At 36.7% G+C, this 26715-nt stretch overlaps 1 protein-coding gene across 1 annotated transcript; it reads left to right on the top strand.

The window, feature by feature from the left end:
• Positions 1-1076: 1076 nt before the first annotated feature.
• Positions 1077-25334, top strand: EIF4A3 (eukaryotic translation initiation factor 4A3). Its single transcript, XM_044672721.1, has 12 exons — positions 1077-1249; positions 10626-10698; positions 11857-11923; positions 12430-12492; positions 14157-14289; positions 18851-18931; positions 21381-21522; positions 21884-22022; positions 22717-22832; positions 24290-24397; positions 24496-24623; positions 24786-25334. Exons 1-12 carry the CDS (start codon positions 1081-1083, stop codon positions 24800-24802), a joined length of 1236 nt encoding a protein of 411 aa, XP_044528656.1. The 5' UTR covers positions 1077-1080; the 3' UTR covers positions 24803-25334.
• The last annotated feature ends 1381 nt before the right edge of the window (positions 25335-26715 follow it).

The raw sequence follows: 26715 nt of genomic DNA on the forward strand, positions 1-26715 counted from the left end.
CAGTTACAAAACATTCTTCCATAAGTAAGGGTATATTCTCCCAAAATATCCATTAGAAGAGTACAATAGTAATTAGGTCCACACTAACAAGTGGACAAGGGAATTCACTAGGAACTCCAGATTCTATAAATCCTCTCTCTCCTTGGGGAAGAGTCTAGTTCAGTGATGGCAAACCTATGATACACCTGTCAGCACTGACATACGGAGCCATTTTCGATGACAGGTGGCCTCATGCCACTGCATTCAGAGAAGTATGGGGCCACATGCCCAGGATGAAACATTTGCTGTAGTGTAGACACTCTGTACACTATAGATGACAATTCTACCTATATTAGTTTACCTATTTTGGCTTGTTAAATTCAGTTATATTTTTGTTATATTCAATACACTTATACATTTTTGTTATTTAAAGGAGCAGACTCTTGTTAATTCGGATAAGCTATCCTCAGAGCAGTTTCTACTGGGAGGATAGCTCAGCTGAGTTAACAGAGCAATATGTAAATGTTTTACATGACCATACATATATAACCAAGATCAAATTGCTTACCGTCTCAAGGAGGGGAAAGGGAAGGGATGGAGAAAATTTGGATCTTATAATTTCGGAAAACGTTCTTCAAAAATTATTACAAGGGATTGGGAAAACAAAATATTAAATTAACAAAATAAAATAAGATTCTTCCCGAACCTTCGTATTTTCTCCCCAAACCTCTCCGCTTCAGGCCGGTTACAGGGAAGCTTTCCAGAGTCCTAAGGGGCCTAAGGCAGCTCAAGACCTAGGTCTACAAAGACTTTCTATCCACTTTCCCGCCCACTTGCAGGGAAAGCCCGGCGCCTTCATCGATCACGTGACTTGGAGAGGAAAAACGAATTGTTGGAGCCAACATCGCGAGCCTCCTGGGAACACGTTCCGGTACGTACGAACTTCCGCACGTTCTAACGCACACCCGCCCACCCCTGACCTTTCTTACGGCGAAAGCGTATGACGGCGCAGCCTATTAGCTCTTTCTCTGTGCGTCTCTTCGGAACAGCGGTACGCGCGCGCAGTTTCCTCCCTCCCCTTTTTCCGGCTTCCCGGGCAGTATGGCTGCCACAGCCACGATGGCTACTTCGGGTTCTGCGCGGAAGAGACTGCTGAAAGAGGAAGACATGACCAAAGTGGAATTCGAGACCAGTGAAGAAGTGGACGTGACACCCACTTTCGACACGATGGGTTTGCGGGAGGACCTGCTGCGTGGCATCTACGCCTACGGTAAGCAGGGATGCGGGGACTGGCGGGGGCCCTGCCGGCTGTGGCCTGCACGCGGCTGGTAGGGAAAGGGGCACGAGCCGGGGAGGGGGGGAAGGGTGGAGTGTGTTACGGACTAGCGGAAACTAAGCTAATTTCGGTTAGGTCGGGTGAGTTGTAAAGCCTGGGGAAAACGGCTCCGAAGTAGCTCCTAGCTCCGCCCCGCGGTGACGTCACGGGGCTGGCCTGACTGTAAGCTTCTCTAGCTGAGTCCTCGAGCCACCTACCTCCGAGCACGGTACTGATCCCTAGGAGGGAAAGGGAGGGAGACAGACGAAGAGCATTCTTCTTCCCAAAACCCTTCACCCAGAATAGCAGAATTGGAAAAACCATCTAGTTTAATCCTCCCATTTCTCAGCTAAGTCAAACTGAGAGTCTTAACGGCTTAAGTAGCTCTTAACAGCTTTGATTTTCCTTGACTAATGCACCTTTTCCTCCCTGCTAGGATCCTACTTCGTATCTGACTCTTTAGGAGATGATTGATCTAGTTCAACTGCCCTAATATTGTAGATGAGAAAATGAGGCTTTCATAAAAGTTTTATGTAGCACGGAGAGCTGTTTTTGATGGAAGAGCAAAAACTAGTCTACATTAGTTAGAATGCCAAAAATTATAGATCATTTCTGCTTTTCAGCTCTGTAAACTACTTTTAAATTATAGTGAGCTTGGGGTGTTGTGTGTGTGGTGGGGCAGAGATTAGATCGTTTTTTTAAAAAAAAAAAAAAAAACCCTTACTTTCTGTCTTAGAACCAGTAATCTTCCCAGGCAGAAGAGTTGGGGATAAGTGACTTGTCTGGGTCACACAGGTAGACGGTGCCTTGAGGCCAGATTTGAACCTAGGACCTCCTGTCTCCAGGCCTGGTTCTTTGTTTACTGCCCCATACATAACATTTTAAACATAGTAACAATAATCATAGCCCACAAACTTTTTTTTATATATATATATATTTTTTTTTAATTTTAAACCCTTAACTTCTGCGTATTGACTTATAGGTGGAAGATTGGTAAGGGTAGGCAATGGGGGTCAAGTGACTTGCCCAGGGTCACACAGCTGGGAAGTGTCTGAGGCCGGATTTGAACCTAGGACCTCCCATCTCTAGGCCTGGCTCTCAATTCACTGAGCTACCCAGCTGCCCCCTCCACAAACTTTTAATTTGCAAAGTTTTCCTCACAGCATTCCCTTAAGGTTGGAAATATAAATATTATCCCCATTTTACAGGTAAAGATACTGAGCCTTGGAATGCCTTTTTGCTCACAGTCTTTTAGCTCTTTAACATTGAAGTCCATGGTCAAATTCTGGTCTTGTAACTACAAGTTCAGTGCTCCTTTTACAAGGGCAAAAGTAAAGTAGTAGATAAATAAGTGGCACTTAATGGTTTAACCGAAGCATAATAATGAACTACTGTTTCTGAAATGGGGTGGGGGTGGCACTAGAGCAAGCATTTATTAAGTACCTTCTAAGTGTCAGGTAATATGCTAGGCACTTTACAAGTACTGTCTCATTTTATACTCACAACCTGTGAAGTAGATAATACTATATTTTACAGTTGAGGAAACAGGGGTTAAATGCCAAGCCTAGGGTCACACAGCCAGTAAGTATAGGAGGACAGATTTTTAAAAAATTCTCAAGATTTTAACATGAAAATATTACTGATCTTAGACTAGATGCTCATTAATTTAGAAAAGACCCTGAAAATTCATAGAGGAAAATATTTTGAATTTTTAATTCAATAAGTAGTTTGAACTTCTGATTGGCATTTAAAACTTTTTTCACAACCTAGCTCTAATACACCATCCACCTTCTGTCTTTATTATACAGAACCATATACCTATGTGTTTGGCCCCTCTATTTCCTCACCCCTGCCTCTTGGGTTCCTCAGCTCCCTTGAGAGCTCATCTCAAATACCACCTACAGGAGAAATCTCCTGACCTAATTAAATTGCTGGAGCTTAACCTCTCCCCAAGATTTTGTGCAATATGTGTTTTATGTATACATATATGTGGTTACATTGTTTTCACATAATAGAATAGAAGTTCCTTGAGGACTGGAACAACTTTGTTTTTTGTTCCCTTGGTAATTTTATCAGTTCCCATGGATTTAATTATCCTTTCTATGCTTTTGACTCAAATCTACCTATAATGCCTGCCCCAAACTCTGCTGACTTCCAATCTCACATCTCTTAACTGCTTTTAAGACATTTTAAATTTAACATGTCCAAACTGGGACTGGTTATCTTTCTAAACTCTCTCCCTTCCTACTTTATTTCTGTAAGGGCAAAGCCATTGAACTCCTCACTCTCCACTCCCTCCCTCCCCCACTCCCACCCCCATAGCTAATCTATTGCTGATGCTTGGCCATTTCACTTAAGCAACTGCAACATCTCTGGAATATACTCTCTTCCAACACTGTCACCATTCTAGTGCAGACCCTCATTACCTCATGCTGACCTATTATAATATCTTGTTAATGGGTCTGCCTGCCTCAAGTCTCTCCCTGCTTTAGTCCATCCCACATTCAGCCACTAAAGTGATTTTAAAAAACAGACAAGTGAAGGTCTGACCATATCATCCATCCCCCTCAGAATGCTCTGTCCATTGCACTGCAAGGCCCTGTGCTAGATGCCCAAAGGGGAGGGGTTTGCATGAAAAAAGATCTTTACCTTAATGGGGCTTAGTCTGGTGATTAGACATGACTCGAACATAGATAACATACAAAGTAGCAACCATCCATTAAGCACTTAAAAATGTACTTTTGTACATTCTGCTAGGCCCTGGGGGAGACACAGTCATAAATTCAAAGTTGGAAGGGACCTCAGAGGATTAATAGTCCGATTCACAATTGAATATGATTCCTCTCTACAATATATCCAACTAGCATCTTACCTTTGTTTGAAGACTTGTAAAAAGGGGGTTTTCTTTAGCCTCTTGCATATTTCTGCTCCTACTAGCATTCTGAATTAATTATCTTTGAGTTAATACCCCACCCCCAGCCTTTCCCTCCTGAATTCTTTTTCTGACACAGACACTATTGTCCTCTTAGTTATTTTTGATTCTACCTTCTCTCTAGCTGCCTCTGCCTAGCAAATCTGTCGATTCTTATGTCCTGTAATATTTCTCAAATTAATTTCTTTTCCCTCCATTCCTACTGTCCCTCCCTCATCCAGGTCTTTATCACCTGTCATCTATACAAGTGATGGGCGGCCTTCGGGCCAGATGTGGCTCCCTGAAATGTTCTATCCTGCCTGGGAGACATTATTCCTAATCTGAGGAATACAATGAGTAGGATGCAATACAATGAAACTTCGAAAGAGTTGCCTTAGAAACAGACTGACAGATGAGCATTTCCTTTCCTTTAGCCCCCTCTTTAAAAAGTTTGCCCATCACTGATCTATACTATTGTAAAATCCCTTTAACTGTCCTTTCTGTCCTCATTTTGTTCCCCAGTGAATCACTGTTCAACACTGTTGTGAATAGCCCGATATGTCATAGGCACTTAATCAATGCTTGTTGACTAATGCTCAAAAATCTTTCATGGCTCTTCATTGCTTCCTCAACCTGTTGTTCAAAGCATTGTGGAATAAAAGGTCTCCATTTGACTACAATTCACCTTTTTGACTTGCTTCACACTGTTCCTTTCAATAAAGGTGAATATTGGTGTTCCAGCCAAACTGAATCATGGAATTTGAGACAAGGGACCTCACTAGCTATCTAATTTAACTCATACCCAAAAGAATCCCTACTAATATCTGACAAATCTTTTTCCACTTGAAAATCTCTAGTGAAAAGGAATACCACCTTTCATTGTCCTTTTAACTTTTCAATGACTAATATTTAGGAATTTTTCCATGACATCAAACATAAATTCAGCTCTTTGTAAATCCTACCTATTGTTCCTGTCTGCTCTGGGGCCAAACCAAACAAGTCCAGTCTCTCTTGCACATGACAATCCTTCAGATACTTGAAGACAACTGTCATTACCTCCCAACTCCTCCCATCTAATAAAAATAATTGCTAGCATTTATATAGCCCTTTAAGGTACTTTACATATTAACTCATTTGATGCTCACAACATGGAAGATATAGGTGCGATTACCTCCATTTTATAGATGTAAAAACTGAGGGACAAAGTGCTCAATTAACTGGTCCTGGTTCACAGAGCTAGTAGTTAATACAGGATTTGAACTCGGGTCTTTTTTGCTCTTACCACTTTGTGGCCTAATTATCTGATTTTTATGGCATAGACTCTTAAGCCCCATACCATTTAAATTTGTTTATGGTCAAATATTGGTGTAATACAGGTTACTATGATACACTTTAATTCACGTCAAGTTCATTAGAATCACAAAATGTTACTGTGTGAGGTCTGGGGGGAAAGATTACTAGCAACAAAGCCTTCATGGATTTGGCATTTGGGTTGGGCTTTAAATGATGAGGTATGTGGGGAGATTGAGGTAGTGTAGTAAAAGTGTGAAGAAAGCCTGAGCAAAGGTGTTAAGGCATGATTTCTCAGAGCATGCTTAAGGGGGATAGGGATATAGTTCATTATGGTTTGAACATAGAATGGAGGCTGTGACACTGTAACATTAAACTTGGAGTCACAGCACCTGTGATAAAATCCTACTTTTGCCACTTATTGCCTTTGTGACCTTGAGCAAGTCTTTTAGTCTAAACCTTTTTGGGTCCATTTCCTTAGCTAAAAAAGGTTGGACCAAATGACCTTTAAGGTCCCTTCCAGTCCTAGGTCTATGATTAATGCCTTTGTACTGGTCATCCCAAATACCTGTGCTGCACTTCCTCTTTACCTTTACTTCATACACCCCTCTCTTTTAAGATATAGCTTAAGCATTTTTTCTGCCTGAAGTTTATCTGAATACTTTCTTTCTCTATCTCCATATCAAACCACGCTCCATTTAATTTTCTCATATATTTTATATGTATTTGTCTCATCTAATAGGGTGTAGGCTCCTTGAAAGCAAAAATTATTTCTCAACCTCATCACCTGGCACATAGTAGATGCCTAATAAATATTGGTTGATTAGAAAAATAAAGTGGCCATGGCCATTAAAGTCAGACAGAATTTTAACTTAGGAGACACAAAGAGACTTGATGTTTGAGAGAAGAGTCAGTGTGATTAGTTCATAGTTCATAGCAAAAATTATTCTGGCAGCAGTATGAAGGATGGATTGGATTAGTAAAATATTGAAAGTGGGAAATCTGTAAGGTGACTCTTCTCAAGAACGAGAGGTATAAGCCGAGTATCTCCATGGGAAAGAGGATTTGGAAGGATCAGTAGGAATTCAGCAAGTAGAGGGAACGGATAGAATTCTGGGTATAAGGAACAACATGAACAAAGAGATTCAAGTGAGAAAGCACAGGGTATATTTGGATGATGAAAAAAATGATTAGTTTTTGCTGGAATATTGAGATTTGAAGGCAATAGCATCAAATGTATTTGGGAAAGTTAGGTGACACCATATTGTAGAGAGGACATTGAATGCCAAATTTTAAAGAATTTGAACTTTATCCAAAAAAATGACTGATGGGGAAAAGGAGGCTTTATGATAGTAAGGTCTTTTATAATATAGTGATAGCAATTAGATTAGTGGTAGTAGAGAGATTAAAGTGGAAGAAGGAAAAATTATGGTAGTGGAATTTTTAGTAGCTCTTTGCTGGAATTGGTGATAACACGTAAGATTTTAAATATGGAGAAATTTGAGTAAATGACGGTATTATTGATAGCTATAGTAAAGTGAGAAGGAAGAGGACAATTAGGATAAAGTTGAAAAAAAAAGGTTTCAAATATATTGAAATTGAAATGGCATTAGAGAAAAGGGAACTCTGAGATTTGATGCCTTCTTCTGTCCAAGGCCATTTCCTTTACCCTGTACTGTGAATTACAGGATGCTTATGCATCACTGTGCTGCCCTAGAGAAGGATGAATTGCCATATGGTAGTGAGTTTCTACTGGTGGTTTTCAAAAGTGGTAAGGGCTAGGCAATGGGGGTTAAATGACTTGCCCAGGACCATACAGCTGGGAAGTATCTGAGGTTAAATTTGAATCTAGGACCTCCTGTCTCTAGGCCTAGCTCTCAATCCACTGAGCCACCCAGCTGCTCCCTACCCATTTTATTTTGATGGAGAGCTGTATGTAACATACTGATTTCCTCTTCACTCAAGAATTTGATGACTTTTTTTTCCCCTCATGGTTACATGATTCTTATTGTCTCCGTCCACTCTTCCCTCCCTGCTCCTGGAGCTGACAAGCAGTTCTACTGGGTGTTTTTTTAATTATTATTATTGTTATTGTTATTATTATTATTATTACTCAAAGCCTACTTCCATATTATTTATTTTTGTAATAGAGTAATCTTTTAAAACCAAAACCCCAAATCATATACCCACATAAACAAGTGATAAATCATGTTTTCTTCTGGATTTCTACTCCTGCAGTTCTTGCTCTAGATGTGGATAACATTGCATTGCTTTTAGTAGCAAAGTCAATTACATTTGATTGTCCCACAGTGTTTTAGTTACTATGTGCAATGTTCTCCTGGTTCTGCTTATTTCATTCCACATCAGTTCATGGAAGTCTTTCCAATTCGTATAGAAATCGAGCAGTTCATCATCATTCCTTATACCACAATAGTATTCCATCACCATCATATACCTCAATTTCTTCAGCCATTTCCATTTTTTTTTTTTTGCCACAATAAAAAGTGGAGCTATAAATATTTTTGTGCAAACAGATCCTTTCCTCTTTTTATCTCTTTGGGATACAAAACCTAGCTTTATCAAAGGATATGCATTCTTTTAAAGCCCTTTGGGCATTATTCCAAATTGCCTTCCAGAATGGTTGGATCAATTCCCAACTCCACCAGCAGTACATTAGTGTCCCAATTTTGCCACATGCCCACCAATATTTATTATTTTCCTTTACTCTCATATTGGCCACTCTGCCAGCTGTAAGGTAGTATCTAAGAGTTGTTTTTGATTTGCATTTTTCTAATCAGGAGGGATTTGGAACATTTTTTCACATGATTATTAATAGTTTTTATTTCTTCATCTGAAAACTGCATATTCATATCCCTTGACTATTTGTGAATTGGGGAATGATTTGATTTTTTTTATAAATTTGATTTAGTTTTTTGTATATTTGAGAAATTAAACCTTTGTCAGAGAATTTTGTTATAAATTTTTTTCCCAGTTTTTTGCATTGGTTTTGTATTTAATATAATCAAAATTATTTATTTTATATGTTCCTTTGGTTGGTCTTAAAGGGAATTTGTTGACTCTTATGGGAAATACAGAAATGTAAGACATGATTATTAACTCAGAGGAGAAGCGAAACCTAAGGCATACAAGACAATTAACATGCAATTCAGCGCATGATTAAATGTACAGTAGATTTTTCTTTTTAAGAACCCTTAACTTCTGTGTATTGGCTCTTAGGTAGAAGAGTAGTAAGGGCTAGGCAATGGGGGTCAAGTGACTTGCCCAGGGTCACACAGCTGGGAAGTGTCTGAGGCTGGATTTGAACCTAGGACCTCCCGTCTCTAGGCCTGACTCTCAATCCACTGAGCTACCCAGCTGCCCCAAACAGATTTTTAAAGAATATATCTAGCTTGCTAATGGAATATAGAAGAAAGAGTCATTAAAGCTGAAATGGTGATAGAAGGTCTTGAAGGTAGTTAGAATGGGTAGAGGAGGATACATTTCAAGGAGGGAATTAACAGCTGGAAATTTTGCTGCTGAAAATTTCATCCAAACTTGTACTTAACACACAGTTGATACACCCTAGTCAGATTTCTGACACCTGATTCCTCAGCAATCTAAACACAGCCTTAAACTTGGTAGAACAATCAGTGAAAAGGCCTTTGAGCAAAAACAAAGAGAAAATTGTCATTGAAATCTATTTGTTTTGCTCCTAGAAAAGAGGTCAATTACTGTAGACCAGTCATTTTGTAGCCTTAGTTTTTCTGTGTAATGGCTAGAGAGAATGAATGCCTCAGAGTGATAAGAGTATAGAACTTCCTTTGCTTGGAGTTTCTTCTACCAATGAAATCATGGTCCAGACTAGGAAAAGCTTCTATAAAAGATTAGAATTTTTAAATCGTAGTTTTCCTCTGAAAACTATCAAGTTTTTTCCCCTGGTTTGTAGCTGACAATAGATTTGGGTACTAATGATAGAACAAATAGAAAATAACTCATCGAATAGAAAAGAGTGGCAACAAAGGAGATGCTAAAATATCAACTAGAGGGGAAAAAAGCAGTCTGGAAACATGTCCCTGTAACTCCTTAACAATCATCACTGAGTTACGGTACAATATGGATATTCAGGATAATGACTTTGAACCATCAAGAAAACAAAAGCTACCTCGTATACTCTGTTCACTGAGGCAGAGAAGTAATTCAAACATTTTAGAAATTTTTCTATCAAAAACAGTAAAATTAAAATGTAGTGAAAGCTACATTTCTAGTAGCAACATATGGCTATGAGAGTTGGACTATAAGCAAAGCTGAGGGCCACGGAATCTACACTTTCTAATTGTGATGCTAGAGAAGACTTTTTAGCAGCAAGGAGATCAAATCAGTCCATATACTTAAAGAAATTAATTCAAACCATTCACTGGAAGGTCAAATACTGAAGCTTTAATACTTTGGTAGCATAATCTCATTGTGAAAGAGCTTTATTTTGAAGAAGATAGAAGACAAAAGGAGAAGAGGCTAGCAGAGGATGAGATAAGTGTCAAAGAAACAACAAACATTAAGTTGGACAGACTTCAAAAGACAGCAGAGAATAGAAGAGCCTGGCATGATCCATAGGATCACAAAGAGTTGACACAAATGAACAATAACATTTGAAGATAAACATAACCTTCATTTATTTAGAAAAATCACTCTTCCTGAATGGTTCATTGCTTAGTAATGGCAGATAATTGAAATTATTCTTGAATTAAATAACAGCAACATCAAGAATTGGCAGTAGAGATCTTAATAGGTAAGTGGCCATACACAAGAAATATAAATGTGTGAAGAGCCAAGATTACACACAGAGTACTCACAAACTAAGTTTCTCTTCATTTTAAATATGTGGCCATAACATCTTCCTCTTGGTAGAGGGCAGAATGCATTGTCACAGTATTGGTTGCTTCTTTATAACTTTTATTTGTTGTAATACAACAAATGATTTAGGATAGTTAGGGTTGGGGAGAAAAAGGGGGTATTTCCCGAAATTATTGTGATATAAAAATAGAAGGTACAAATAAAAATTTTGCTTATAAAAGAAAAAAATTTGGGGGGGGAGGCAAAATCTGAAGCATTTTAAAATATTTTATTTTCTAGGTTTTGAGAAACCATCGGCTATCCAACAGCGTGCTATCAAACAAATTATTAAAGGAAGAGATGTCATTGCACAGTAAGCTAATTTTATTTTGGTTAATAAAAGGAATTAGAAACAGTCTAGCAAGAAAAAATTGTTAATTTTAAGGAGATTTGCTTAATTTTGACAATTTTAACCAGCTTTCTCTTAAAAAAAAAAAAGCTTATTTTACTTTTGTGCTTTTTAGTCTTACATATGACTTTTTTCCACTAAGCTCATTTAAGTTTTGCTTGGTACTTGAAATGGTAGTTGCAATTATTTAATTTCTAAAATCTTTATTTTTAACTTTCTTAATTTAACAAAGGACTCTTAAAGTTTATGTTATTTGGAGAGGATTTTTATCCTTACATTGAAAATACAAAATTTATTTTAGAAACAAAACCATTCAGCATTTGTGTACAAATAATATCTGTCTTGTGGTACCTTATTTTGCAAATACTGTTATGTCTATGTGGTTTAAAAGTACCTGTTTCTTTGATAACCTTTTTAGGAGAGAGTCTCACAAGTCTGAAATGACAAACTTGAAGAAGCACTGTCTAGGGAAGGAAAGGGGGTAGCTAGCCTTTGGAAAATAGAATAAAATATGTATCATACTATATAATATCCTTGAACTTTTTTATAGCTTTGGGTTATTACTTCTTCAAAGTTAGACACTTAAAAAGACACCCAAAGCAATTTACTTTTTTTTTTTTTTTTTTTAACCCTTGTACTTCGGTGTATTGTCTCATAGGTGGAAGATTGGTAAGGGTGGGCAATGGGGGTCAAGTGACTTGCCCAGGGTCACACAGCTGGGAAATGGCTGAGGTCGGGTTTGAACCTAGGACCTCCTGTCTCTAGGCCTGACTCTCACTCCACTGAGCTACCCAGCTGTCCGCAATTTACTTTTAATAATTATGGTGGATACATTTCTCTAATAATAATATTTAATAATTAATATTATCTAATAATATAAAATGTTGATAATATGTATGTTGAATGTGTTATAGTGAGACTTCCTTTAGGGTCTGGATTGGTCTAAATGGTCATTGAGGTCCCTTCTAACTTTAAGGTGGAGTGATTCTTTAAGTATAGATATAAGGAAATTGTGGGAATTTGAAGTATTTTTTGTTGCTTTTAGTTATTGGAATATTGTTGAAATAATAGAGATTTTCTTATGCTCAAAAAATGCATTTTAAAGTTTTTCTGTTTTTACAGGTCTCAGTCTGGTACAGGCAAAACAGCAACATTTAGCATTTCAGTCCTCCAGTGTTTGGATATTCAGGTAAAGATCATTATCTTTTGAATCCATACTATTATCTTCTAATGTGTAACAAAACATTTTAAATCTTCTAACTGCTATTTTTTCCCTTAATTAATTTATAATTTTCTAATAAAAGAACAAGAAGCTTTTTTTTGGTTGTGTTTTTTTTTTTTTTTTAACCCTTACCTTCCATCTTAGAATCAATATTGTGTATCCATTCTGAGAGGAAGAAGACAGGTAAGGGCTAGGCAGTGGGGGTTAATTGACTGCCCAAGTTCACACCACTAGGAAAAAAACAAGAAGCTTAAAAAAAATTCTTGTTCTAGTTTAGGTTATCAGAATTAAAATGTTAGTGATGTGTATCTGCTATTCTATATTTGTAAAATTTGTTTCCTTTGGAAATAAAAAATGTAAAACAAGAAGTCATGTTGCTATAATACTGACATCTGAGTTTTAATATATACTAGAACCTGCTCTGAAGGTGCCAAGAGTTTTATGTTTTCTAAATTAAGTTTTTGTTTCAATAGGTGAGAGAAACCCAGGCTTTGATCTTAGCCCCAACCAGGGAATTAGCTGTACAAATTCAAAAGGTAAGAACATCTAGAAAAAATAAATCAGTAACTACTGTTTTTGTGATTCTATTTAGAAATATAGCTATTGGAGAGTTTATCTTATTTTTTTGTTTTCTTAAAACCTTACCTTTTGTCTTAGAATTGATACCAAGTGTCATTTCCAAGGCAAAAAAACAGTAAAGGCCAGATAGTTGGGGTTAAGTGACTTGACACTTAAGTGTCAAAAAGCTAGGAAATTTCTGAAGTCAGATTTGAACCCAGGACCTCCCATCTCTAGGCCTGGCTCTCACTGGGCCACTTAGCTGCCCCAAGAGTTTGTTTTCTAATTGTATTTTTTCTTTCCTCTAAAAAAGAACATGTGGCCTTCTAATTCTTATTAGTTGCTATAAATTTTTACATATTTATTAATAGGTTTATAATTTTATGTTACTAGTATGTAAACTGCTTTGGTCTTTTTTTCCTCCTTAAAAAAGGTGATGGAGAAAGAAAAGTCAAATGATTATAAACTAAAAATGTCTTATATTTATTTCTTAAAATAGTGGTATGTACCCACTTTGCATAGTACTAAGCTATTTATAGTTTTTAAATATGGCTTTAAAAAGCAAATGAGAATTGTGCTTTTTGTGGATGTAATTTGCTGAATTGTTGTCCACAATCTTTGAAATATCTTGGAGAATGAGATGCTAGAGAAAGGCAAATAATAAAACTTTCAAAATAGGGGAGAATGTAGCCTGCAAGCTGTAGGCCAGTGTGCTTGATTTCAATTCCTGGGAAAATTCTAGAACATATTAAAGCAATCATTAGCGAATATGAAAGGTTCGTGCCAGACTAACCTCATTTCTTTTTCAAAAACTTTTAAAAATATTTTTTTCCATGTTTCCATGATTCATTTTCTTTCCCTTCCATCTTCCCTCCCCATTCCCAGAGCCAACAAATAATTCCACTGGGTTATGCAAATGTTATCACTTGATACCTATTTCTATATTATTCATGTTTGCAATAGAGCAGTCTTTTAAAACCAAAACCCAAAATCAAATACCCATATAACCAAGTGATGAGTCATATGTTTTTCTTCTGCATTTCTACTCCCACAGTTCTTTCTCTCAGTGTGAAGAGCATTCTTTCTCATAGGTCCCTCAGAATTGTCCTGAATCATTGCATTGCTATTATAGGTAGATTGTAGAGGGGATTCCTGTTAGATATGAAGATTAAACCAGATTGCCAATGAGATTTTTGTAATGAAGGCTGCAATATAAAGATTAAGTAGCCAACTTTGTAGAGCCTTCAGCCTGCATTTAAGTGCTTTGTACCTAACACTGTAGTAGGTGCTTGAGATATAAAGAAAGGCCAAAAAAGGTCTCTGCTCTAAGGAGCTTACAGTCTAATGGGGAATAATTTTAAGAAAATGTGGTATATTGGAAAAATTGCTGAACTTGAAGTTATGGGAACTTGAGCCAGTCTTCTAATCTCTCTGGGCCTATTTCCTCTAGTAAAATGAAGTAATTAGACTAGATGACTTCCAAGACCCCTTCCAGTTCTAAAGAATAGAAACAATCCTTTTTTAAAATTCAGTCAACTTAAAAGTCTCTTTTGTAGATTGTTTGGTAATATAAAACAATAAGTTTATTTGATTCTCCCCCCCACATGCCCTCTTTCTTCACCACCACCCTTTTCATATTCAGGGCCTTCTTGCTCTTGGTGACTACATGAATGTCCAATGTCATGCCTGTATTGGAGGGACAAATGTCGGTGAAGATATCAGGAAACTGGATTATGGGCAACATGTTGTTGCTGGTACACCAGGTCGTGTATTTGGTAAGCATGTCACGCTATGCCAACTTTATTCCATGTTTTAAAAAAAAAAATATTTTGATCCCTACCATCCTTTTTAAGTCTCAGCCTCTTTTCATCCTTCCTGTTACAGCCGAACCACCAAGTAAAGCTTTTTACTTTATGTTGCCTCTCTTCCTTCTCACTCATCACAACTCTTTGAAAACTCAGGCTTCCTACCTTAAGAGAAAACTGAAGCTGCTCTCTCTAAAGTTACTAATGCTCTCTTTTTATATAAAAATGTTAGTAATATTTTGGTTTTGTATCACGTAAATTTTATAAATATATCCCCTTCCTAGCCAACTCAGAGAGGAAAAAAAAGATGCTCAGTATTACATATCATTATTCCTCTTTCCTCAACCTCCTATTTCTTGCCCTTCATCTCTTCCTCAGAGCCAAGTTTGCTCGTTATAATATACATTGTTAAATTTACCAGGTATTTTCTCTCTTCCTTGATATATTTTTGTAATCACTGGGAAGTTTTCCTTTTTCTACTTACTTTACTTTGCATTAGTTTGTTTTCCTATGCCAATCTAAATTCTTTAATTATTTTTACAGTGCAAAAATGGAATATATTTATTGTAAAAACAAACATTGCCAAAGTATTTAGACATTTCCTAGTTGATGGGCATATGCTTTGTTTAAAGTGCTACCGCAGAAAATGATGATTGAAATATTTTGATATTTATGAGGCCTTTTTGTCTTGAACTCTTGGGACATATGACTACCAGTGGAATTTGGAATCAAAGAATACAAACATTTTAGTCAGTTTCTTAGCACAGTTTCAAATCGCTTTCAGGAAGACTCAGATCTGATTACTGTTCCATTAAGAGTGTATTAGTGTTCAGGTCTAGAATATTCAGGCCTAGAGTCAGGTGGGTCCTAGATTCAAATTCTAGCTGTGTGACCATAGGAAAGTCACTTAACCCTCAATTACATAGCCTTTACCACTCTTTTGCCTTAGAATAGATACCTACTATTCATTCTGACAGAAGGTTGTGTTTTTAAAAGTATGTTGATTTGTATCTCTTTCTATAACTCCTTCAACATTGACTGCTTTGTCATCTTGACCAGTTTGCCTGTTGCAAGTTAAAGCCTCAGTTATTTTGATTTGCATTTATTATATTATTTGTATTTTGAAACAATCTTTCATAAGAGTTATTAACAGCTTGAAATTCTTGCTTCGGGAACTATATAGAGAAAGCTAAATAAAGTAAGCATAGTGGTTGGTATAGTTTTGTTCTGTTTTGATTGTCTTAGGCAAAGAAGGAAATGGAAAGGATAGGGGGCTAAATCATGGACCTAAGGAGAGGAAGACGAGAGAACTTAATATCTCACATAATGGGATTCTGATCACATGGAGGAAGTTAGGGAAGAATAGGTATCATATGAATTTCTCTTTCTCCTGAAGCAAAGGAACTCATAAACACTGACTGGTACACTGCATAATGTAGAAATATATTGTTATTTTTAAAAATGATAAAAGCTGATATAATGAGGGAAATTAATATTTTAAATAAGCCATGCTGATAGAATAAATCGACCACACACCTGGCTAAGATCTATTCAAAATGCCTGCCAGTCCATACCTCCTATTCCCTTTGGCTGCTTCCTATCAAAGCGCCCGCTCAGGTAGCAAAGCGACTTCCCAATATTTAAAGACATCCTTTACCTTGAAGACATCTTCCAAAACAGGAAACCCATTGGACCATGGGAAATGTAGTTCCAAGGTCCCCCACATATCCACAGGAAGTTAAGCACTACATATCTTGAGGCTCAATACTTCCAAATAGAACCCCAGTAATTTTAAATAACACAATATTAAACTCTTAACAGAAATAGCTGGGCAAGGCAACAAGTATTTATTAAGTGCTTAAATATGTAGACACTATGTTAAATACTGGGAATACAAATATAAACAAAAAGAGACAAGGTGTTTTTTTGTTTGTTTGTTTTTTTGTTTATATTTTTAAACCCTTAACTTCTGTGTATTAGTTCCTTGGTGGAAGAGTGGTAAGGGTAGGCAATGGGGGTCAAGTGACTTGCCCAGGGTCACACAGCTGGGAAGTGTCTGAGGCCAGATTTGAACCTAGGACCTCCCATCTCTAGGCCTGGCTCTCAATCCACTGAGCTACCCAGCTGTCCCAAAAAGAGACAATTTTTGCCCTCAAGGAGCTTATATTCTAGTGGAGAAAGATAATACACAAAAGTGAACTGAGAAGTCAAAGGTCTGGGGCCATTGAAGTCCAGAAAGTCAGAAGTAGAGCTGAAAGGGGGAAGGTTGTTGTCCTAAGCTTTTCCTCAAAATGGAAGCTCAAGGAAGTGCTCAGTGGGAGAAGGAACCTAGCATGGTGTTCTTATGGCAGCATTGGCAAACATTTTTGAGATCATGTTCCCAAAGTGCAACCTCAAGCTGCCTGTGAGCACACACACCCCCACCCCACCCCAGCAGGAGGAGGAAGTGCTCCCATTGGGCGGCTGGACAGAAGGGTGGGGGCGTGCAAAAAAATGTCCTCAGGTGCTATGGAGAGGGGTACAGAGCAGCCCTGGCACCTTTGCTTCATCTTTGCCAACACAGTTCTATGGTAAAGAGGCCCCAGGCACTTAAAGAAGATCCAGATTGAGACATCAGCTAAATCAGAGTGCAAAATTCTAGAAAGTAAGAAACAGCCAAGAAGGGCATGCCTTAAAAGGAAAATGGAAAGAAAGAAGATTATGATTTGGGGAAAAGCAAGGGGAAAAAAAGAGAAATGGCAGAAATAGATCTCATTATTTATAGACATAAGTGTTGGGCAAACTCTTCTTTCATTACCTTTGAAAAAGGTTGGGAGAGGAGAAAGTATAATAGGACAGGTTGAATGGAAATATACAATTAATAATTGTAACTTTGAACATGAATGAAATGTATCCAATCATAAAATAGAAGAGGAAAACAATTAAAAAAGAATGCAACAATAGATTGGTAGGGGAAACACACTTGAAATATAGGGTTAAAATGAAGGGTTGGGGTAGAATCTTTTATGTCTCAGCTGCACTAAATGAGTAGCAATCATGGGTTCAGGCAAGGCTTTGTTAAAAATTGGTGTGATATAAAGAATAAACAGAGTAACTATACTATTCTTAATGATACCATAAATAATAACAAATTTATATTAATGTTGAATTTATTCAAACAGCATAGCATCTAAATACTTAAAGGAAAATTATCAAATTGCTGGGGGAAATAGATAGTAAAACTAGTTTAATATATACATACATACAGAAAGAGAGAAAGAGGGACCACAATGTGTCTTTCAGACTTTAGACACACCTAACAAAATAAAAAAGACATCAGAGGGTTAATAGAGGTGGGTTTTTTTTGTTATTTTGTTTTTTTTTTTAATTGAGAGGATGGATTTTTGCTGGTTACTGAATGTGTTAGAAAAATAGAGGTGCTCTATCTGTGGCAACTATTGGATGAGAATAGAAAGTACTTATTTCCAAGCTGTACATGGCGTCTTTTAAAAAATTAACTGTGTTATCATACATAAAAGCCTCACAAAGGCAGAGCGACAGATACTAAACTCATCCTTTATTGACCACAGTGCAATAAAAGTTATATTCATATCCTCTGTTCTCTTTATCCACAGGGAAGTGGTCTTTGGTTTTATCATTGAAATTGGATACAAACATTTTTAAATTCTTTTTCTCAGTTGAGAGCTTCTTTGATCTTGTTACACTGATTTGTTTGTGCAAAAGCTTCTTGATAAATCTGTTTTATCTTTTATGATAGGACCTCCTGGCTTTCTATCCACTAAGCTACCCAGCTGCCCCTACTGTAATAGCTTCTTAGTTGGCTGTCTTGTCTCCTCGTGTTTTTCCCTTTATATAGCTACCAGACTGATGTTTATAATTTATAGCCCTTTACAACCTGACTTTGACCTAACTTTCAACCTTCTTATAGGTTACTTTACTTTCAGCACTATACAGTCCAGCTAAACTGGCCTTTTTGCTATTCCTCACTGTTGTGAGGAGGATTACTTAGTTATTATTTAGGAGACCTAAAAGGAAGGGCTGGAGAATTCCAAATGGAAACCATTGTTCCTTCCTGTCTCCTATCCACCCCACTGAGCCCACATTTTATATTTAAGTTAACATCCCTGGTTTTCCCCATAATATCACTTATGACAACTCCAATCTCCTGTCTCCATGCCTGGCATATACTCATTTTTCACCTACACCTCTTAGATCCTCTAGTTTCCTTCAAAGATCATTTCAAGCATTGTCTTCTATGAGAATCTTTTTCTGCTGCTCTTTAGCTTCAGTGTTCCCCTTAAAAACTTTACCCCAGATATATAGAGTATATGTTGTCAGTGCCCCTTGCAGTACCTCTCATAGTATGCCCTTAATAAAATGCTTATTGATTAATGACATTCCATAGTTGAATTTAATGATATTTCAATTCATTAGTTAATCTGCTAACTTCATATTTTTATATCTGGTTTAACGTGGAATAACAAAGATAGAAGTATTTCTCAGTATTATCTTTTTTATACTGATTTGGTAGATATGATTCGTCGCAGAAGTTTAAGAACTCGTGCTATCAAGATGTTGGTTTTGGATGAAGCTGATGAAATGCTTAATAAAGGTATGGCATGTTTAAAAGTAGAGTAGTACTTTTTGTACTCTCCCAAATTTGTAAATGTATTTAATTACTTCCACCTTGAAAAATAGTTTGGGGCAATCGGGAACATAAATCTTTGAGTTATGTTCATCTTTACATGGAAAGGTTGAGGTTATGAGACCATATCATTGCCAAAAGTATATAGTCCTAGCTGATTAGATTTAGTATTGCTAGTTGTGTTAACACAGTTGACTAAAGCATAGATAAGACCAAATTTTTCAGAGCAATCTTAATTTCAACTAGTTTATTTTTTTTCCCCTTAGTTGTACCTCTAATGCCAGCTAGCCATTTTGTAAATGCCTAATATTGTTCAAAAAAGAGACCTTGGAGTATAAATGGTGGAAGAACAACTTAACATGTTTTTATCCATGGTTCTTATCCAATAGTACTATCCTCTCATGTGAAGGACTACATATTTTTTTATTTTCTTTAATTTATCATGATGGGATATAGGAAAATTAATATTTAGGTGAAATTTTTTTTTGCAAATTTTTTTTTAAATTCACCTTTTTAGCATTATTCCCAAACACTGCTTCTTTAATTATGATTTTGTTCTATTTATCCATAAACTAGTTAAAAGTGAGCCATTAAGCAAGAGAAAGGGAGGATAATTGAAAAGTCTTAGAAGTCTGAAAGGAGATGGGATCAGAATCATAAACATGGAAGGGTTAAGCCCTACTAAAGAAGAAAGATACTTCCTTGTCTGAGGCATCTCTATGAGGAAACGTCAATCTGAGAGTGAAAGCAATAGGGCTGTGGGCTTTAGGACTGTGGAAAAACATTAAATGTACCATAATGGGGGGCGTACTAGAGAATTAACTAGAAATAAAAGAATTGAGTGCCAGTGAGAGCCCAACCTGAGATTAAATAGCATAAATTTATAGTGGACCCAGGCATTTAGCCCCATGATTCATTATTTCTGTTGCCCCTAGACTTGGAGCACCTAGAACATTCAGGGTCATGGAAGAGCTAACTTGTTACTGAAGTGGCCTTTCAGGCAACCTTGGTTCTGAGAATTAGATCTAGGATCTTTGGGTAAATGAATAGGGTATATGTTTGGTGAAGATTCTTCTGTATATGTGGTTGAGGGAATTTTTCATTTTGTGTGATATAATAAAAAAGGGTAGATAGAGTCAGGTGTGGGAGGAAGAGAACTGGTGTTCTTGTCTAAGCACTAACACTGAGCATCTCTATTACCTTGAAAATTACTTAATCTCCCTAGGCATTAGGTGTATGGGAGAGAATATTAGGTAAGAATTTAGGGGCTTGGGGTTCAAATTTCAGATCTACCATTTATTATCTGTGTCCACCAAGAGAAGTCATATCCACTATAGAAACTGAGTGGCTTCTGTGGTCCCTTCCAGTTCAAAATGTATGCTTCTGCGATTTTAATTATAGCATCTCATAGCCAGGAGGACCTTTAAAGGCCATTTAACAGATGAGAAAAGTTTGGCCCCAAAAGTTTATGTGAATCGCTTATGGTCACATTATCAAAGTAAAGACTATAACTTGAGTCTAAATGCTCTTCCTTACTCCCACCTGCCATGAGATATTTGGCCTAGATAATCTTTTACATTCCTTCTATGAATCCTAGAAAAATAACAAAGATGTAAAGCTGTAAAATTTTGTTGGGGGTTTGTAACTTGAAGAGACTGCAAAAGTTATTTGATTTATACCAACTATTTTCTATGATTGCTATTCATATTATCTTAGGTAAGTCACTTAACTCTCCTTGACTCTGTTTCCTCATCTGTAAAATAAGAGATTGGTCTCGATGTCCTAAGTCCCTCCCAGTTCTAAATATATGCACCTACCTATCATGATGCTCAATAACAATTATGATGTCTATTTACATATATCAGTTTGTCCCATTCATATTATAAAACTAGTGTATGTTCATTTATGCTTAATGTTAAATGTATTACTCATGGTCATCTGCTCACAAAGGTTTTGGTCCACATCTAAATTTTATGAATTTAGGCAACTTCTAGGGTGCAGACTCCCTCAGCCAGTGCAGATCAATTATCTGGAACTTAGAATCTTAGAGAATTCTTTAGAGTACCATTAGAAGGGAAACGATTTCGGGGCAGCTGGGTAGCTCAGTGGATTGAGAGCCAGGCCTAAAGACAGGAGGTCCTAGGTTCAAATCCAGCTTCAGACACTTCCCAGCTGTGTGACCCTGGGCAAGTCACTTGACCCCCATTGCCTGCCCTTACCAATCTTCCACCTATAAGTCAATACACAGAAGTTAAGGGTTTAAAATTAAAAAAAAAAAAAAAAAAAGGGAAACGATTTGTCCATGGGTCACACATAGACAGTATGCAACAGATATAGAACATAAAACCATTATACTCAAAACACATTGGGAAAATAGCAGGATTATATTCCTAAATGATTAAATTCTTCTTAATAGGATTCAAGGAACAGATTTATGATGTGTATAGATACCTGCCTCCTGCTACTCAGGTAGTTTTGATCAGTGCCACGTTGCCTCATGAGATCTTAGAAATGACCAATAAATTCATGACTGATCCAATTCGCATCCTGGTTAAACGGTAAGTGAGCTTGAAATTAATTTTCCTTATTTAGTAAAGTGACTAACTCATTCATGTTTTATACTAAGAATTATTAATGGTTAGCTGTAATGTTTGTTTTTAAAAAATTAAAGTTGGTAGAACTCTTGGTTATTCATCTAACCTGGTTCTAATGTTAAATAGTTGATATTACATGTTTATATATGGTAATAACAAGTACACAATAGTAAAGGTTGTGTTATGTTGAAATATGTTTTGCTAGAAAGTTATAAGTTAAGTGGCATTTCTGGGGAAGGTCAGTTATTAAGGTGCCTACTTATCCCAATTTGTTCCTCAGAATATGACCAAGAGTTGTGTGTAATTTTTTTTTAACTCTCTTAAGTGATGAATTGACTCTGGAAGGAATCAAACAATTTTTTGTGGCAGTGGAAAGAGAAGAATGGAAATTTGACACTTTGTGTGACCTTTATGATACTTTGACTATTACTCAAGCAGTCATCTTTTGTAATACCAAGAGGAAGGTAAGGTAATCACTTTTTGCCTGATTAGGAAAAAATTGGGAACAGATTCCATTATTGAGTACAATGTTTGAGATGTTTTGGAGCATAAGAAACTCATTGCTTCTTAATTTATTTGCCTTATAAGGCACTTCCAACTTTCTAACAATCTGCCTCCAAAAATTCATTTCATTTTCTCTAATTTTGAGGTACTTTCCCTAAATGCAATGCTGTAATGCCAGCACTTTCTAAAGAAAAATCCACTAACTTACTATGTGTGTGATAGGCGGATTCTTACCTCCTCTTCTTGGTGAGAGTTGGGCAGTTTTGATTTCTTTGGGTTTTAAAATTAGCTCATTAAAAAAATTTTTCATCCTTTTGATGACATAGGATATATTCTAATTCATTTCAAAATAAGGAAAATGCTAAATGGCAATAGTTTTATTTTTCTATAAAAATAAAGCAAAATTGTGAGGGCTTATTTGAGCTTCTCAGGTCTTAAAAAATAATATTCTAAATGGCAGCAACTGTTCTTGTGGGCAAAATTATATTTTCCAGAACCTTCAAATTGAATACAGTTTTATCAGAAATGGTTTCTTACCTACCATTCTTTTCTTGATTCTGCTGGTTGTCAAACTAATTCTGAATTTAAATCTTCGGGTTTGGTCAAACCATATATCTATGAATTTAACCTTCATTCTGGTTATTTTGTTTATAGGTAGACTGGCTGACTGAGAAAATGAGAGAAGCCAACTTCACTGTTTCTTCAATGCATGGAGACATGCCCCAAAAAGAAAGAGAGTCTATCATGAAAGAGTTTAGATCTGGTGCAAGGTTAGCATAATTCAATACCAGGGCAACTTTAAAGAGGGGTTAGGGTAGAATATAATGTGATTGCTTTTGTAGTGTGATTTGAGGCATCCCCCTGAGAGGCTCTCATTGTTTCAGAATACTACCAACATAAGTACAGTTCCTGAAATGTTCACTTTGTCTTTTGGGCTAAAGCATTGATTGTCCAGGAATCCTCTTAAGATACCATCCTGCAGCAAGTAGAGCTAAATATACAGACTTATTCATGCTAGGTTATTCAGTATTCTAAGCTGTTGAAGATGGAAAACATTGGAAGAGGATGGTTGTGAAATATAGAAATAAAATCTACAAGATAAAAATTGATCAGAGACTAGCAAGATATTATACAGGTCCCTATGGGAAACATATATTTAGTGATTTAGGGGTGAGGATAGGCCCAGAGCATGGAGTCCAGGGAAGGCTTTGTAATAAAATTCTTTGGGCAACTAGAGGATGCCATAAGTTCAATTTGACACTTTAGTATGGTGCAGGGATACAAAAAGGTGGAAGAATGTCAGACTTCATAATTTGACCTGGTGTCCCTAAGACTTGGATTCAAATTCAGTGCCAGACACAGTAGCTTTGCGACCCTGGGCAAGTCAATTAATACCTTTGCCTTACTTTTCCTATCTGTAAAATAAGGATAATAACACTTGCCTTCCAGGTGATTGTGAGAGGATCAAATGAGGTGTTTGTAAAGCACTTCATAAACCTAAAGCATGAAATAAATGCTGTGGTAGTGATAATTATTAAGAAGATGATTATGCTTAAGACCAGCTCAATTTTTTCTTTTTTTCATTTATCAATCTAGATTCCCTATTATTAATTATTTCTATACTCTTTTAGGAAATTATTTTTCTCTTTTCCTTTTAAACTAAAATTAGGCTGTAGACAGCAGAAAAATAAATAAAGGGGATAATATGGGTTTTAATTTCAAAACCACCTGGTTAGTTAATTATGTATATAGATGATGAATTGAAAGGAGCAAAAAAAATCCTATTTTTACATTGTTTGATAAAGCAGTGGTTCAGGAAATTATAAGAGTGATATTGAATAGTGAAATTCAAAAGGAAGCTAATATCTTAAAAAAGAGGAATAGTCAGAGTTTTTAAAACTGTTTGCCTAGTTCAGTGATGGGCAAACTTTTTAAAGAGGGGGCCAAAGGAAAGGAAATGCTCATCTGTCAATCTGTCAAACCCTTGAAGTTTCATTGCATTGTATCCTACTCATTGTATTTGTTAGATTAGGAATAATGTTGCGCATTCCTGGATAGAACGTTTCAGGGGGCCACATCTGGCTTAGTAGTTTGCACATCACTGGCCTAGTTCATTTAAGAGTAGTACAAATCAAGCAAGATTTCTGTTTTTCTATAATTAAGACTAATGTTTTATATACCTAAATGTTTTTTTTTATATTTACACACACACACTTTTTTTTTCCAGCCGGGTACTTATTTCTACAGACGTCTGGGCCAGAGGATTAGATGTTCCTCAAGTCTCTCTTATCATTAACTATGACTTGCCAAATAACAGAGAATTATACATACACAGGTACTTGAATGTGGTTTTTGTCCTTTTTTTTTTGTTATTGATACATTTATCTAGTAACTAAACAACTAAATCTTTTGTGGGTTTTTTTTTTCTTACAGAATTGGGAGATCAGGTCGATATGGCCGAAAGGGTGTTGCGATTAATTTTGTAAAGAATGATGATATCCGTATTCTCAGAGATATTGAACAGTACTACTCAACTCAAATTGATGAAATGCCCATGAATGGTAGGTGTATCAAGAAGTCAGCCTCAGTGTAAATTTCTGTAGAAATAAATCCCTGGTTTATGGTGTTGGATATTTTTAGAAAAATGCACTACTGATGTCTAACAAAATTTTTTGTTAACTTTTTTATAGCTTTATTTCACTTATACCTCATTTTTATTTTAGTTGCTGATCTTATCTGATGAAACAACTTTGAAGACCAATTGGAGACTATTTCCCTGATTTTATACTGCATTTGGAAGTTGGAAAACTTACTGTATGCTGTTTAAGTACAACTTTTATTTAATAAGAGGGTTTATTTGTGTTAAACTCTCTTCACCCAGCTCCTGCCCCACAAGCTGCTCTTTGTGGGATTTCTGCCATCTCCTGCGTGTAATATTACCTGCGTGTAAATTATGCATTGCTACAAGTCTTGTTTTTAAATAAAAATTGAGAAATTTTCACATAAACTTCAATTGACTTTACTTTTAAGGTTGTAGCAATTATCATAATAGAGAAAATGTATTATAAAAGTAGTATACAGTATACTTTTTCCTATGATTGCTTCTCATACTATGGAATTCTGCTTTTTTTTGCTTGGTGATAGTAATAAAAAGAACATGGAACTATGATGCAGAAGACCTAGTCTATCTGTTGAAGTCTATGTAATTTCAGGAGGCAAGGTTTAACTTTTAGACCTGAGTTTTTGCAGCTATGAAATAAAAATGATAATGATGGTCCTGTGTTCCTCAGAGCTCTCTCTCCTAAAGGTGTTTAATCTCTGGTGTGCCCCACTACTCTAGCCCTGGGTCCTGTCATTACTTGAAGGGTTCTCTGCTGAGGAGAGTCTCACTTCTCCAGCCAGACACTACTCTGATGACCAGTAGGATATAAGGTCTTTAAGATCTTAATCACTTTTGTCTTTATCCCAGTGTCTTTCTTGGATACTTGAACCAGATTAGGCTTTTCATTAGTATAGGATATTGATGGTGAACCTTTTAGAGACCAAGTGCCCAAACTGTACCCTTAGACCACAGGTGAGCCACCCCCCCCCCCCTTACTCCAGACAGGGGAAGGAGGAAGTGTTCTTATTGGGCTATAGGGCAGAGGGGCAGGAGAAATGGGAGAAATGTCCTTAGGCACAATGGAAAGAGGGAAGGGAGCAGCCCCCTACAGGATACATGCACCAAAGGTTCACTAATACAGTTAGTTATAGGGGACTCTGAGGAAGCATTAACTCCTAGGTCACGATCTGCTCTATAATCTTGGTGTGTTATCTGGGACACTGGATGGTTAAGTAATTTCTTTGTGTCAGCACTTGGATCTTAATAGCAAATAACCCAGTTTAACTAAAATGTAATGTGAAATAATTCTGGAGAAGTAGCTTTGAGCAAGATTGTGAAACATTTTAACAAGTCAAAGAGGGAAGTTTATATTTTATCCTTAAGAAGGGAGAGAGCCATCTTCTTGAGAGTTTAGTGAATTGATCAGACATGTGCTTTAAGGGATGTCAGGGAGTTCTGGGGAGTCTGGATTAAAGAGCAGAGAAGTAGAGAATAATATAAGTTATAACAGTCCAAGGAAAAGATAATGAAGGAATAGAACTTTTTTTTTTTCCTTCCATCTTGGAGTCAATACTGTGTATTGACTCCAAGGCAGAAGAGTGGTAAGGGTAGGCAATGGGGGTCAAGTGACTTGCCCAGGGTCACACAGCTGAGAAGTGTAGAATTTTTTTTTAATGGTGATTAGGGACAGTAAAGTAGATAGAGCTCAAAGGTTAAAGAGCCAGTCCTGGAGACTAGACGTTCTGGGTTGAAATCTGGCTCAGATACTTCTTAGCTGTATGATCCTGGGCAAGTCACTTCTTTCCAGTTGCCTAGGCCTTACAGCTCTAATACCTTGGAAGCAATATGTAGATAGAAAGTAAGGATTTTCTTTTGTTTAAACCCTTAACTTCTGTATATAGGCTCCTAGGTGGAAGAATGGTAAAGGTGGGCAATGGGGGTCAAGTGACTTGCCTAGGGTCACAGCTGGGAAGTGTCTGAGGCTGGATTTGAACCTAGGACTTCCCATCTCTAGACCTGACTCAATCCACTGAGCTACCCAGCTGCCCCCA

The sequence above is a fragment of the Gracilinanus agilis genome, chromosome 4, assembly GCF_016433145.1.
Source record: "Gracilinanus agilis isolate LMUSP501 chromosome 4, AgileGrace, whole genome shotgun sequence".
Lineage (NCBI taxonomy): Eukaryota > Metazoa > Chordata > Mammalia > Didelphimorphia > Didelphidae > Gracilinanus > Gracilinanus agilis.

Excerpts from the sequence above, each read along its gene's own strand:
- EIF4A3 (XM_044672721.1), top strand. The coding sequence starts at position 1,081 with ATGGCTGCCACAGCCACGATGGCTACTTCGGGTTCTGCGCGGAAGAGA. Across the intron at positions 10,699-11,856 it reads GGAAGAGATGTCATTGCACA|GTCTCAGTCTGGTACAGGCA; the intron begins GTAAGCTAATTT and ends CTGTTTTTACAG. Across the intron at positions 22,023-22,716 it reads TTTGTAATACCAAGAGGAAG|GTAGACTGGCTGACTGAGAA; the intron begins GTAAGGTAATCA and ends TTTTGTTTATAG.